Source organism: Antechinus flavipes, chromosome 2 (genome assembly GCF_016432865.1).
Source record: "Antechinus flavipes isolate AdamAnt ecotype Samford, QLD, Australia chromosome 2, AdamAnt_v2, whole genome shotgun sequence".
NCBI lineage: Eukaryota > Metazoa > Chordata > Mammalia > Dasyuromorphia > Dasyuridae > Antechinus > Antechinus flavipes.
Genome location: NC_067399.1, coordinates 279893615 through 279909970, shown reverse-complemented (window position 1 = coordinate 279909970; position 16356 = coordinate 279893615). Strand labels below are relative to the sequence as shown.

The 16356-nt window shown below is 34.1% G+C and overlaps 1 protein-coding gene across 4 annotated transcripts in view; it reads left to right on the top strand.

Annotated features, from left to right (window-relative positions):
* The window catches only part of NPAS3 (neuronal PAS domain protein 3), a 1088750-nt gene that overhangs the window by 988120 nt on the left and 84274 nt on the right, over positions 1-16356 (top strand). For all 4 annotated transcript variants that reach the window (XM_051977274.1, XM_051977273.1, XM_051977276.1 and 1 more), the window contains one exon: positions 1201-1319. In XM_051977274.1, coding sequence (XP_051833234.1) covers positions 1201-1319 — 119 coding nt within the window. The remainder of the gene's footprint in view (positions 1-1200; positions 1320-16356) is intronic.

Genomic DNA, 16356 nt, shown 5'->3' with positions numbered 1-16356 from the left:
ATTGATGTAAGGCAGGAAGAGACTAGAGGCCATATAGTCTATGCTGTTTATACAAAGACTTTGAAAGCTCAGAGCTCAGAAGATAGATCTCATTGAGATGCAGACAAATGTGATCCATTCTATCTTCACAAAATAAAGATGGAAGGAAGAAGTCAATATCTTGCCTGAAGTGAGGAACTAAAAGACAAAATTGCATTTTCTAATCAGAGAAAGGGAACTAAAGGAACTTTGGGTTATAGAAGGATTGCCAGTGGCAAGCTGCTTACTATCAGGGTTCTATTTTTGCCTTTGAATATGGGGCAAAGTAAGGAACTTTGGTTCTAAAGGCAGAGAACCTGAGTCTAAATCTTATTTATAATGCTTATTATCTTTGTGACATTGGGTAAATCATACAAGCTCCTTAAACTCCACTTTCTCCTTCTGTAAAAGAAGGGTTAAACTTAATTAGCTTTGGAAGTCACTTCTCTAGATTTAAGAATTATAAGCTTTACCATATCCACATGGCTCCCTGGAATTTTTTTGGAAGATCACCCAGTTGGAAAGGTAAAAGTTGTTCCTTCAGTTTATCCACAAACAAAAGATATTTATCTCTTTAAAACAAATAAAGTAATTCTCAGGAAAGAGTAGACACCCTCCCTATAATGTTATTCATTTCATTAAAGGTACTTAGTAGAATTCTATGATTCTTAGGTTTGCAAAAGCTTTGCATCCTTTTCAGTAAGACAGTAACCTAATGATGACTCTTCATGTTATAGAATTCTGATCTATGCTTTTCAGTAAATTTAGAAAACAAGATAGAAGAAACTTCTAAGAGAAGGAATCCCTTCTCTTCCTCTTACTACCACTACCCAGGTACTAGCTATTCTTAGAGATCAGCAGGTTTCTGATATTCTCGAAAGACGACAAGTCGTCCATTCCAGAAGGATCAAAGCCTCAAGTAACTTTGCAACTATGTGTTATAGGAAGTTATGAGTTAACAGGTTGAAAATGTTCTTGATAAAGATCCTGAAAAAGAGTTATGCTTTATACATTTTTTTTTTGCAAAGTAAACATTTTCTAAATGAGGTAAATGATTACAACACTCTTAAACATCCATCTGTCATTTATTTTTAGTGAATTCAAGCATCGCACCTGAAAAATAGCTCAGAGGAAAGGTGTACAAATCTAAATCATGTGTGTATGTATTTTTGTATTCCTTAGTGGAATCAACAAGCCCCAGCCTACTAACCACTGACAACACCCTTGAGCGCTCCTTTTTCATCCGAATGAAATCGACTCTGACCAAGCGCGGAGTTCATATCAAATCGTCAGGATATAAGGTAAGCCTGGCTCCAGATTAAGAAACATTTCTATCTCTAGTCAACCCTATGTCATTTGCGGTTGGTTTTTCTTGCTGTTGTGGATACATATTATACGCGTGGTCTTGATCGGTGCAAAAGCTTTTTAATTACACTCCAGGCTCCCTTTGGGGACTCATTAGAGTAGTCAGTCTCACTTCAGCCTTTGCTGTTATATTGAAGTGCCCCATGTAATGCCCTTTCTTAAAACACTTCTCTCTGATAGTCTCAATACTATAGAGAATAATGGGAATGTGATTTGACAGAGAAGGTAAGTTCAATTAATATCTTTCTTTTAGGTCACTGTTATAAAATTGCTGCTCTTGGGAGGAGTCCAATTCCAACCCTCTATTTCTCTTACCACTTTGTTTTTTTTAAAATAAATGTTTGTTGATGGCCTTTTTTACATTGCTATTATTTTCCCCACTCCAAGCTAATAGACTCTTTGCCTTATAACAATTTATACTAAAGCAAAACAAATCAACATATTAGCCACATCTCACAATATATTCCTCATCACGCATCTAGAGTCTATCACTTTTCTATTGAGAGGCCTCTCATTTACTCATCATGGTAAAGAAAACAGCTCTACAAAGAAAAGCTTACTGTTCTAATAATATACTAGTGTTCTAGAAGTCACTAGGGCTCTTTAGCTAAAACACTTTGCATGAACTTGTGTGCTTGCACACCCACACATATAAAGAAGATAATTATCTGGGAGTTGGAAAATACATTTTGAAACTATCATTAAACATTCCATAAAAGCCCATGATGTGCTTTTGAACTGTGTTCAATAAACTTATAAACTTTAGATGTGACCTCTAGCATTGTGACAAATGCATGTAAAGTCATAGTGATCATTCTTATCGTTTTAAAGTTAAGAACAGGAGGATTCTGAGCTTAGGAAATTCAAACGTTGCAGTTACCATAGCAACATAAACTAAGCCTACCTAAATACCTGTGAAATTTATGAGATGCCTTTGGCAACTTGAATGGTATATCTATTTTGACAACACCTTTACTGGTATCTTGCATTTTAGAGGTCAAACAGAAAGTTCCATGATATGGATGTGACCAGTGTCATCTTTCTCAATTTCAGAACTTGATGAGTACTAATACCTCAGTTCTGTAAGCTCAGCATAGTATAGTGAGGGATTTTATTTTCAACAGATCCTTTTTATCAGGAATTAAGATTTCCTGCCTAAGACTAAGAATCTGGCTCTATCCCTGTACTTCAGAGATGAAGAAAGAAGGAAAAAACGTAGTAAGTTTCAAAGGAGGGTTAGAACTCTGCCTTTAACAGGAATAGCCTAAAATCTGGCTAACATATATGAAACAATCAATCTTTAATTGACTGAAATTTAACATGAGTACATCTTTTACAAGGCTAACTGAACTAGTTGTAGCTTTTGTATACATAAGCTTGGAGTTTTATTTTGGCTTGGGAAGAATGTGGAATTTTCTTCCTTTGATGTTGACTATACCTCTTCCCAAATAAGTTTTTAATATTAATGAGTTCAAAATTGTGCACACATAAGATTAATACTGTTGAGAAGCACTGTGAGGGCAGGAAAAGTGCATTTTATCCCTTTAGCAAAGCAGTAAACCAACCATGACTTTTCATATTGCTGTACTCTGATCCATGCCTTTCAGTAAATTGCCACATAAAGTACAGCCAAGGTTCCTATAGATTTCTTAGCCTTGTGGGAATACCTGTGGGGAATAATCAGTTATCTCTCATTCTTTGAATGTGACTGACCCATCATTTGGACCAATAAAGCATTTCTCTGTGAACTAGACTGTAAAACTGAAATATTGCACAATTAAGACTGGAAATATATGAGAGACTCTCCATGATCTCTTCTATCACAAAATGACAGAATTTCTCCTATTGTCCCAAACCCATCCTGATGGATGGAACTTTCCTAAGGTTACATCAAAAACTTTCAGTGTCTTGTGTTTGTTATTCTGAAAATGATGTCACACTAACCTTGTTGAGATTAAAGCCTTCCAGAAAGCCTTTTTTTAAAAAGAGAAACTTCAGGCATTTTCCCCCTTAAAATCATATTTTACCCTCATTCCCATCCCCAAATGTCTTTCATTAATTAACCTGATTTGGGTTAGTGGCAGGGTTGGTGAGGGCACACTGACATGACACAGCTAAATAACATTGCTATTTATCTGCTCATTCTCAGTAAGTAAATCTTGGGGCATATAAAACATTCAAATAAAACTGGTAATCACCCTGCCACCACATAGTAAACACAAATAAAAAGAAACAACGATGATAATTTCTCTGTGCTCACTACAATTTATTACCCCTGCACTCTAAGGGATTTTTTTTTCTCTTAAAGAGACAAGATGTTAAGCACTGTCCCATGAGAATAATTTTTACTTTCAAATTTTAGTAGGGACTTTTCAGATTTAGGGACTTCCATTTCTTTTTTATTCCCTTTTTTCCTATCTTTTTTTCCCTATATTTCTTTCTGTTCTTAGTAAATACTCTTTTTTTTCTAGTCTTATTTGACTCTTCCTGATCTTACTGAGTGTTTTCTTGGCAAAAGTATTGTAATGGTTCGCCATTTCCTTCTCCAACTCATTTTACAGATGAGAAATCCAAGACAAACAGAGTTAAATGACTTGTCCAGGGTCACATAACTAGTAAGTGTTTGAGGCTTCATTTAAACTCAGGTCTTCCTGAGCCCAGTTGGCCAGTGCTCTATCCACTTAGCCATGTAAATACTCCTTTGTTAATATTACTTTATCTAATTTTCTAAGGGAATTTTGGGGGCAGGGAGGAAGCCCTCTAACCAATGTCACCTCTCATAATTATTTTAGTGAGTTCAACATTTTAAAGTTAATATGTGCCTCAGTCTCCTCATTGTTGTACATTTATTCATTTCTCATGGTATCACACTTTTCTCTCTAAACCTTTGCACAATTAATCATTACAACTAATCCCTTTATCTGCATTCTTGAAGTCATTCCATCTCATCTCCTATAGAACATCACTATAGCAATCCTTTCATATATCTTAAATCTCTCCTTCTCCATTGACTTCTTCCCCTCAACAGAAGACCATAGGATTTATTATAGATGGAAAAGAGCTTGACAATCAATCCCCAGTTTTCCTATGAAAAATCCAAGTCTCAGAATTTAAGTGGCTTATCCATGGTCATATAGCCAGTAGTTATCAGAGACAGAATTTGAATCTGTGTCTATTTACTCCAAATCTCATGTTCTTTCAACAAACCTCTATGCCTCTTCCTTCTTCCCTCCCTCCTTTTCCCTTTTTCTTCCCTCTTCCTCTTTTCCTCACTCTCTCATTCTTTCTTTCCCTTCCTCCCTCTCTTTCTTACTTTCCCCTTTCTGTCTCTCTCTCCATCTCTTTGTATGTATATATGCTGCATCTGTGTGTGTGTGTATACATATATATATATATGTATATATGTCTTCCTAATCCTTTAAACTCCCTATCTAGTTATCACCAGTGACCTCCTAATGACTAAAATCATTTGAACCAATGCCAATGAGTTCATACTTTTTGATTTCTCAGCAGATTGACACTATTGCCTATAAAACTCCACCTGAATTCTCTTTCATCTTTTGACTTGAGACATATTTTACTGGTTCTCTTCCTACCTACTAACCAATTCATCATTGTCTTCTTAGTTGAATATCAAGACAAACCCCTTATCCTAATTCAGAATCCTTGAAGCAGATGTCTTCAGTAGTGGTTCTATTCTTGGTTGTCTTCCCTTCTCTCTATATATTCTTTCCTTTATCAATCTCATTCATTCTTTTGGCATTGATTATCATTTCATAGACAATATTAAAATTTATTGGTATCCCTGAGTTTTCTTCTAAGCTGAAGACCACATTCAAACTGCCTATAGTCCATCTACTCCTGGATACACTGTTGATAACTTAAATTTGGCATGTCTAAAATTGAGTTCATTTCTTTTTTCCCAATCTGTTCCTTTTTTCACTTCAACATTTCCTAAAGTAACACAACTATTCATCTAAAATCTCATGTTGTAAATCTTGGTATTATCTTTGGTCCTTCCTTTTTCTTCACTTCTCATTGCCAATCAATTATCAAGCCCTGTCCATTCTACTTCCTTTATATCTTTCTAATCAATCACTACTTCTTGGGTTCCATTATCTGGTATTGCCATGTTCTCACCTGAAATCCAAGTACCACATTCTGGTAAGCCATCTTAACAAACAAGCTAAAAATCAGATGAGGGTATCCAATAGGTTTTATACCCACCTACCCCAAATATGCAAAGGCTTTTCCCCAGTGAAATGGTTGGATGAGAACAATCTATTCCAATGGCCATATAGGTAGCTGAAGTAAGCTCTGCAGATTGCTTAGAGTTTGGCAAGATATCAGAGATGCCATGGTCACCCACTGCATCTCAGGTCATCAACTAACTTAACTTTTGTCTTTCCACTGGACTTTGATGACCCTGGAAGAAAGAGTGACACTAATAACCCTTGTGCCATTCTGCTTCATTTAAGTCTCAATTCACACACAAGTCAAAACAGCATTCATATGTTATGATGTCATTGGTCCTATTTGAAAACAAAGGATGATCATCATTCAATGCTCAAGTTAAACTGGAAAAACCTCTACTTACTGGACATGTCATGAGTTTTTCTCCCTTGATGACAACGTTCATGATTTTCTCTATTCCTTAAATGTTTTTCCTTCTATTGATTTTTTGCAGAATTTCTTCCAGTCATTTGAAGGCCAACTCAAATACTTTTTCTTCCATAGTCTTTCCTGAGTTGTTTTTCAAGACTAAATATCAACACTTTCCCTTGGAATACCTGATATAAAATGTCATTATTATGCATCTTAATTATATGATCCTTCTATTAAACTATATTCCTCTAACACAATACTGTGCACATAGAAGCATAATAAAGATTTGCTGAATTTAATTGATCAGTGATCAGTTCAGATTCCTACATCTTAGTGAAATAAATAAGAATCTCATCTTGATATGGAAAAATTAGTGAATAAAGCACAAAAAGCTTCTTTTTGGGGGGATACTGGACCTTACAAGATGAAAATCTATTGAGCTGTTCATAAATGACTAGCATGAAAGTCTTGACTAGTTCTATTCCTTACCTGAACAACTTTTCCTCCTCTTAGGCAAGCTGTGGTCCACAGCTTCCAATAGAGCTTATGATATTGGTTTCAGATTTGGTGCAGAAATTCAACTGATTCTAGCACTCTTGCAACTCAGAACTCTTTAGCTCGAGCAATCCACCAGACTCAGTCTGCCCAGCAACAAGAATTAAAGACATTTGTCACCATGCTTGGCTCAGTTTTTTTTTTTCCCTATCAATTTGGAAATCAGTCTTTATTTGAACTGTTTTTGTATTATTCTCTTTTGTGCATTGATTTTGTAGTTAACATGCTATATGGAAATGATGTAATTTTATTTCTTATAAAGGATAGAGAAAAAACAGTATGAATAGAGATTGAGCCTGGTCGAGTTATGGATAGAGTTTGGGACTTGAATTCAAATCCTACCTCTGAAACACTGTAACTGTGTTTCATTGGGCAAGTCACTTAATCTCTTAATGTTTCCCAGAGAACTTCCTAAGATTATCAATTACATACATTTTGCAGGCATGACCTGGATTATTGGAGGGTAACCAAAGAAATTACAAGTCTGGCCAAAAAAGCACAAATAAATTGGTTCATTCCAATAGAACTGGGTTCATTTTTTTTTACATTTCCAAAGCTAAATGTACATTAGTGAAGGCGGCATTAGAAAAGACATGATATCAAGGACTTTTCTCTGCTAAGAGCATATCTGGAGTATTGAGTCCAGTTTGAGGAACCACATTCTAGTAATGACTTTACTATATCAGGGAACAATTATCAATGAATGTCATTAAAATCATGGCATGTGAGAATAAGATCTCAAAAATTACATAGGCTACTTTGGCAGGTGGTAGGTTCCTCCTCACTGGATATATTTATACAAAGTCAGGTGTGGTATATAGGTAATTCTAGTCCATATGTGGGAGGGATGAAATGGTCTCTCAAATAAAACTTCCAACCTTTCAGCCTTGAATTCCTGTGTTCCCATGTGGCACTGGAATGAATGAGGCTTTTGCAAAGGTATTAGAAGTATTCAAGATAAAATAAATTAACACCCTTGGAAGCCCAGCAAAATCATAGTGAATTTCAGTAATCAATCAAATATACTATAGTATTTCTTCCCTGTGACTGTGTTTTAAAAATAATCCCATGAGTAATATTTCTTTTCTTCCCTGACTTATTTCTTGGCCTGATATATGTTGAAATATGTACCATAATTCACTTTCTATACATTCAATGAGGCATGTGTCTACCAAGTTTTTTTCTCATCTAAAGTTAATATAGTATTTTAAATTGGGAGCCACATATTCATGTTAGAGACATTAAGATTTTATAATTAGCAGCTGTGATAGATTTTTTTTCATATTGTCCAACATCTCTTATTGTCCATGCTTTTCCTCCCCCTCTGTCAGTATAGATCATGAGCTGTTTTTGCCACTGTGTTAGTCTATACTTTGATTGTCAAATTTGATGGAGGCAAAGATGGTCAAATTAAGTTAAGATAGAATTTAATAGAGAAAAAATTGCAGTTTGGCTAAAAAAAATAGTCTAAAGTAAAGGTAAAGGATATCAGTAGCATGGCTAGATAGAAGTTCAGATTTAAAAAAAAAAGAGTTCAGGTTTTCAGTTAACTGAAAGTTTAAAATGAGTCATCTTTGGAATGTGGAATTCAAAAATGTTTCTGCAATCTTGGGATACACGAAGACAACCACAGTATGTAGAACAAGAGATATGTCCTGATTAAATCATATAGTCAGTTCTGGGTGTTCCATAGGAAGAACAAATTTGAGAAAACAAAGAGTATCTGGAAGAGTATGGCAGGATGGTCAGAGGATTGAAAACCAAGCCATTGGTTGAAGGAATTGAAGAGCTTTAATTTGAAGAATAGAAAATCTATTGAAATCTCAATAACTATTATAATTACATTTATTCCTATTCCTTTTCCTCATTCTAACTTATAAATGCCGATCCTATGGCAGAAGGATTAGACTTTTTCAGCTTGATGCCAAAGGGTAGGATAAATAATGGTAGGATGCCTAACATAATGGAAAACCTTCTAGAAATTAGAGTCCTCCAAAGGGAGAAAGAGCTACATTATAGAAACATGAGTATCTTGTTTCTATAGGTCTTTGAGCAGAAAGTAGATACCATTTTTTGAAATTTTAAAGAAAGAATTCAAGTATAAATTGGACTAACTGCTTTTTGAGGTCTCTTTCAGTTCTAAGACTATGTTTCAATTCAATGTTTATGTTGGTTTTATAGTTGTCTTCACTACTCTTTCTGTCTCTGAAGTTTCTTAAGCAAAGCAAAAAGAATAAAAAATGTTTCTAGCATATCCTATGGAGCAAAAGTATAACAGGTGCTCATTCATACTGATGTAACATCAGGTTATATAACCCATCTTTATTTCTATGCCATCTTATTCAGCTCTTGATTTTTCAGCGTGGTAGGGAAACATGAGTCTGAAGTTGCCCCTTCAAGTACTATGGAAAATGTCCCTTGGTATGTTTTAACAAGGTACTTTATTCAAATGGTACTCCCTTTCTCCTAAGATGCTCACCTTTCCACAATCTTCAAGAATGTTGCCTCAGTTTCAAAGGAGCTTCCCAACTAAAGGTTGACATTTGTTTGATTTTTGTTCTCATTTCATTTGAAATCTTTAGTAACAGGTTATCTGAACACTTTAATAACCTTACATTTCATTGTTTCCCATATATCTTAACATCACAAGACTCATTGAAATTATAGCACATCATTATTCTGCTTTCTTTATTAGGACTAAGAAGAGATATGAGATCAGAGAAATTTAAAAAGTAAGGAGCATTGGAGTCATCAACTCCATTGGTATCAATGAAAAATTGCTTCCTTCGGCTCAATTCTCTCTTGGAGGGGTGCCAAATGTTTTTTGAAAACTATTCTTAAATGCCTAGTGGTGCTACTGTCATTCCTCAGGTAATAGTCTTCCTTTTGCCATCACCCTGTCTCAAAGAACCTGAACAAGAAAATGCAAATAGATGGAAAGAAAATCTCTGTGGTACCAGAGTAGTGAATAAGACTGGAAATGTCTCCAATATCTTAACAGAGGAAAGCTTTGAAGGCTAGCAATTCCTCAAGGTTGTAGTATATTATAATAGATTACTGAGCCAAGTTGTGAAATCTCCATCCTTATATATTCACCAATAATCACTCATCTGGGACATTTTGGGCATAGTCTTCTTTATAGACAGAGGACACAAAGGTCTCGAATAAAAGTCTTATATTCAAGACATGTGGGTAATGAATATAAATAGGTAATGTTCCATAATTCCTAGTCATAGCTGTGAAAGATGTCTACTGCTATTTCTTTCCTTTTAAAAAATATCACTATATTTTATATTAGTTCACATATTCATTTGATACTTAATGGTGACATATGGCACAAGATACTGTTCTAAACCTATTTTTTCCCAGACTGTTTCCATTTTCCCCTAAAATTTTTGTGAAATAGAAATTTCCTTTGCTTTTTAATCAACCTTAATTAACAAGTAGAGATGTTAACATTACAGACAGAATCTTGCTGTTCTTCCAAGAGCCTAAGAAAATCCAACAAAGACTAGAGGGAACAAAGGAAGTGATAAAACTTTGTTCCAGTAGGATTTCAGAACAATAAAGATTCTCAGATCCCACTTTCTGAATTAATTCCTTTATATATCAATAACATGATTTTTTCTTTTTCTTTTTTAAATCAAATTAACCAAAAGTTAATTTATCTTATTGATTTTTTTCAACCAGCTCTTAGTTTTGTTATTAGTTCAATAGTTTTCTTGCATTAAATTTTATTAACCTCTCATTTGATTTTCAGAATTTCTAATTTGGTATTTAAATGAGGGGTTTTAATTCATTGTTTTTCTAGCTTTTTTAGTTGCATGTCCAATTCATTGAACTCTTTTTTTCTTATTTTATTCATGTAAGGCATTTTGAGATATAAAATTTCTTCTAAGAACTACTTTGGTTGCATCCCATAAGTTTTGGTAGGTTGTCTCATTATTGTCATCCTCTTTCAAGAAATTAATGATAATTTCTATGATGTCTTGACTGATTTTTTAGGATTAGATTACTTAGTTTCAAATTAATTTTTAATATATCTTTTCATGGCCTTTTATTACATGTAATTTTGATGGCATCATGATCTGAAATGGATGTATTTAATATTTCTGCCTTTCTGCATTTGATTGTGAGATTTTTATGTTCTAATACATGATCAGTTTTTATGTAGGTGCCATGTACCCCTGAGAAAAAGGTATATTCCTATCTATCTTCATTCAATTTTTTTCCAGAGGCCTATCATATATCTAATTTTTCTAAAATTCTGTTCACCTGCTTAACAGCTTTTCTGTATATCACAATTCTTATTATTGTGTGTCATCATTTTTATTGAGCCTAAATAAATCCCTATTCTAATCTTTTTGTCCTAAAAGCTGTTCTCACTTGCCTTTTCCCTGTAGTCTGAGAGTTTAGAGTCTACTGCAGACTTGGATACAAATAATAGAACAAGATTAGTGCAAAAATTATAGAGCATACTTAGTTAGAAACTTAGATGGGTCTGTGATTCTCTTTATTTGGATACTCCCCCATAGTGGTGTGAACTTTAGTCTCTTCACATTTCATCTTATACATGTTTTTGTCCCTGTAAGTTCTTTATGAAGGATCCATAGGATCCATCTAACATGCTCTAAGATTTTGTTGGATTTTAATATTTCAGAGATGACAGTACAGTATTTGAGCTGTCCATCTGTTATCCCTCACTTTGCCTGCAGGACTGAACCATGTCTTTTTTTGTCCCATATGGCCTTAATAATGTCATTCACACTATTTCTTTCATGCAAGTCATCTTTGGTAAGATGATTCAGACTACTTACAATAACTACACTTCTTTGAAGGTTGAAGAGCCTCCTAAAATGTTTATTCTTCTAGGCTTATAGAATTCCATGATTCATAGTCATATAGCATCAGTGGGAGGATAATGATTTTTAAAGGGCTTTTTGTAACAATATAGAGGTTGAGATCATTGAAAACCCTATAGTTTCCCAAATGGGATACAGCTCATCTCCTTCTGCGCCCAGACTATTCATTGTTTTTCCACAGCAACTAAGACACTATTGCCTTTGGCTTCCACTTCTCTCTACTTGGCAATGAAATAATATAATTTCTGTTTGCATCATTTTCTGAGTTGTTTTAGCCCTTCAAGTGTAATTATTGCTTTGTGCATATTAAGCATCTTTAAGAAATAGTGAGAGGGTCTTTATTTCTGTCCATTTCCTATTTTTTTTTTTTTGGAATTGACAGCATGCTTTAAAAAGTTAAATCAGAGCTGCTGCATTTGAACAGTGTCTTCTAATTTAGTATTGATTTTTACTTTTGTCCTAACCAGTTAATGATCTGACTGCACATGAAAAGCTGATTCTGAAATGAATACTCTGTCTGCAATAAATTATTTCCTATCACTAAAGATATACCACTTAATTCTATCAGTTGTTTGTTCATCACATCCAAAACTTCTCCATTTTGTTCTTAAAGACAGCAATTCAGGATGTGACTCATGTGCGATATGAAAACCTTTATCACCTTTCATGTCTCATTGCTAGATTGTACTTTATTTTGATAGATTTTGTTTTCATCTTTCCTTCATTTCCAAATATATTGTTTCCCTTTCTCCTTGATGACCAAGGGTCGCCTGAAACGATGATTTATGTTTGCTTGAGAATTTTGATGAAACCAGCTTTGCCAACTTATATTCACATCTCTGATCTGCCCTTCAATTTTACTACAATTGCTTTATTTCTTATAATTTTATTTATTGTTAGAATGGAAATATAATTTCTATTATGCCAACTCATTAGTCATTGGATGAAGATCACACATTGAAATTATTAGGCATTATCATAATATTTATATGTAGTGGAGAAACTGATTTTTATCAACTTTTTACCTTCTTTCTGCCATTTTGTTATTATCATGGAAGTAGAACAGGCTAGTTCTTATTTTTCATGGTTTAGCAAATCACCATAACCAAAACATTGATTACCAGAGGTCAGTCTTCTTGAAGTTAACTTCTTTATAGTTAGCTAGGCTAGCTCTTGGCCAGCAAACATGTTTTTTAATCAGGCCTGTGCTCAGACCCTTTCCAGCTTGGTAAAATGAGAAACTTTGGTTTCTATTTCTGTGAAATTAGGACAACAATAGGTGAACTATTTGTCTCACAGGGTTGATGTAAGAACTACATAAACTGATGTGAGTTGAGTACTGTGGAAACTATAAAATACTATATAAATGCTAAGTATTATTCATAAGAAAATAAGAAAATGTATGTTTTACTTCTCATATCTTATATTTCCCAGTATTACTCTTAGCTCAGCCAAAATCTTCAAGTGCTAACACCTATAGTCAAGGAATTTAATCTACTTATTAGTATTTAAAAATTTTTTATGTAATCTATAGTTAGTTATTAACATTCATTTTTGTAAGACTTTGAATTCCAAGTTTTTCCTCCCTTTCTCCCTTCCCCTTCCCCAAGTCAGGAAGCAATCCGATTTAGGCTATGTTAAACATATTTCTGCTTTAATCATCTTGTAAAAGAATAATAAGAACAAAAGGGGGAAACCAGGAGAATGAAAAACAAAAAACAAATTTAAAAAAGCAAAAATGATGTGCTTTGATCTGCATTTATTGGTCTTTCTCTAGATGTGGATGACATTTTCCATCATGGGTCTTATGGAATTGTCTTGATCATTGTGTTGCTGAGAAGAGCTAAGCCAATAATAGTTGATCACTGCACAGTGCTGCTGTTATTATGTACAATGTTCTCTTAGTTCTGCTCACTTCACTTGGTTCATGTTTTTCCAAATACCATTTAACTTAACAAATGATGATACTTCAAAATAAATACAGGTGCAATTGATATAGCTATAGAGTAATGAAGGAAGACCTATAAAGAATGAATAAGGGCATTAGAATTACTTATAACTAAGCAAAGATAGGTAAAGGTATGACTTGATCTCATACTTTAAGTGGTACCCTAAAGGCTTAGAGTTGGAAGGGACCATAGTATTCTCACACCTCTTGCAGGAATCTGATCTACAGAGTCTTTGATGTCTGATCATCCTCTGCTTAAACATTTATAGTAACATACAACATGCAATACATTGTCCCTACTTCTACCCTCACAAATAAATACAGAACAAGTCTTCTTTCTCTTCCTGTGACTGCCCTTCACATACTGAGTACAGCTATTGTGTTTCTCTACAGATTGAACACTTCAAATATGATGGGATTTCCAGGATATTTTTTATTACTCTAGTGATCCTCTTCTAGTGATCCTTACCCTTTGGTGTGTCATTGTCTCAGTTAAAATTGAGAACCTAAGATATAAATTAGTTATTCAAATGTCATATAACCAACTCAGAGCTCATCAGGACTTACTAAGAATATTCTAATTCTGACCTCACTTCCTAGGACAGCATAAGGGGTTTTCTTTTGGTAATCATGTCATTCTATCAGCAGATAGAGCACCAGGCTTGAGTCAGAAATACCTGAGTTTAAATCCAGCCTCAGATACTTACTAGTTGTGTGATCCTGGACAAGTTACTTAACCCTGTTTGCCTCAGTTTCCTCATCTGTAGAATGAGCTGGAGAAGAAAATGGCAAACCATTCCAGTATCTTTGCCAAGAAAACCCAAAGAATAGGACATGACCAAACAATAGACAATAGCATACTCTGGGCTCAGATTAAATTTGTAACCACATAAAACCACCAGATGGATTTTTCTCCTCATATATTACTATTATGCCAAAACTCCTCAATCTTTTGTTTTGTTTTTTAAAAAATACAAATTATTCCCTTTAAATTTTATCATTTTAATTTTGGTTTGTTATTGCATTGTTAGGAATTTTATTGAATCCTGAATTCTATCATCCAATACATTAAGCCTCCACAAATTTGTGCCATCCACAAATTTGATACTCTTGTCTTCTGTGGTTTTCATCCAAATGATGATAAAAATGCAAAGGAAAGAACCAATGAGATCAATTTTTCAACCTTATGATGTTATGTTGCTTGCCCTTGTACCACTGTCCTTTACAATTTGGTTTCCAGTGTCATTTTAAGTACAGCTAGCCGTGTTTCCTCTTTTAAAGACTGTATTACCCAGAGTTTGTCGTCTCTACTAGCAACTATATCTGCAAGCTTTTTAATTAAATAACTGTGTCACTGCTACCAAGAAGCCATGTATAGCACCTATAAATTTTAAATATCTAAATAACTTGTCTAAAATTTCAGGTGTGATGCTAATTTCCAGAGGATACTTTCTACTCTATTAACAGACTTAAGAATACCCTTAAGTCCATGACTGATATGATCTTATAAAGATCAGCCTTCTAAAACTCAAATGGTCAAAAAAATTAAGGCAAAAGTAAATGAAATTTTTGTTGATACCAATTTATCACCCTTTCTTTATAAATGTCATCTCTAAGGTCTTTTAACCAACTGGCACCCATCATAACTTAGCAGATCATAGCTATGTTGATTCATGTCTTTAACCTAGTAGTTTATTTACCTCTCCTCATTAGAGATTTTTATAAAATAATTTTTCATAAATCTAAAAAATTAGGAACCAAAGGACAAATACCAATACAATTTGACTGAGACTATCAAAAAATAGCTGGACAAGCACTATTTTGATGTGCTGAAATGATATAACAAGGATAATAGATATATTCAGAAGGTTTGCCTAATTACTTTCCTGAACAAGAAATCTCAAATATCAGTCTCATGACATCAGAAATATAATGTGTTTATTCATTAATTATATGCAGGCCTGAAATCTTACCCTCTAATCAAGAACTCTAGTCAAATGAATTTGGCAAAGGTTGTAATATATTATTAAAAATCCTAACCCAAAACAGATAAAAATAATATTAAGTGGCAATTCAAGAATAATGCTTAAATTGGTTTTCTGAAAGTCAGATGAACTATAATAAAGGGTTTCTTCCAAATGCAGAAAATGCATTTAATTCTAAAGAATTTCTTCTTGCTCAAATGTCATGAATTTGAATGTACAATATAAGGGGGTCAGGAATCACTAATTTATTATATCTACATTCTTACATAAGAGGCGCTGGTCATTCCATCTCATTCAATTTAAGTCTTTTTTATTAATTATCTACTATGTGCAAAGTATGCTAGTTTCCAGGATTTATAGATAAAAATTTAAAGGAGGAGGGGAGAGGAGAAGAAGAAGTAATAGTAGTAGTAGTAGGAATGATGATGATAGTAGTAGTGGTGGTGGTGGTGGTAGGAATAGGAGTAGTAGTGGGGGGAGTGGGAGTAGTGATCGTAATAGTGGTGGTACTAGTAATAGTAGTAGTCGTCATCATCATCAATATCATAACTGACATCTGTATAGCTCTTTAAGATTTTGAAAGTGTTTGTATATATTATCACATTTGATTCTCACAACAACCCTGTGAGATAAATGCTTTTATTATTCTCGTTTTCTAGATGAGGAAACTGGGGCTCATTAAGGTTAAGGGACTTGCCCAGGATCCCACGAAAAGTAAATGTCAGAGAATGGGATTCAAATCCAGGTCCTACTCTCAGCCTTGCATCCACTCTGCCAATTTGCCTCTCTTAACATGTCAAGAGAGGCATGTTCCACCAAAAGTTTATGAAGGTCCTTCGTGCAATGTAGATTGTTCACTGAATCAGAAGTGGGATAATTTAAACTCTCACCCCACATCTGATAGTTATGATCTCTCTTTAGTTGGGCAAATCACTTTCCTTCTCTGTATATTCATATTACTAATCTGTAAAGGGAAGGGATTGGACAAGATCAGGCTTATTAATTAAAATATTTTGGA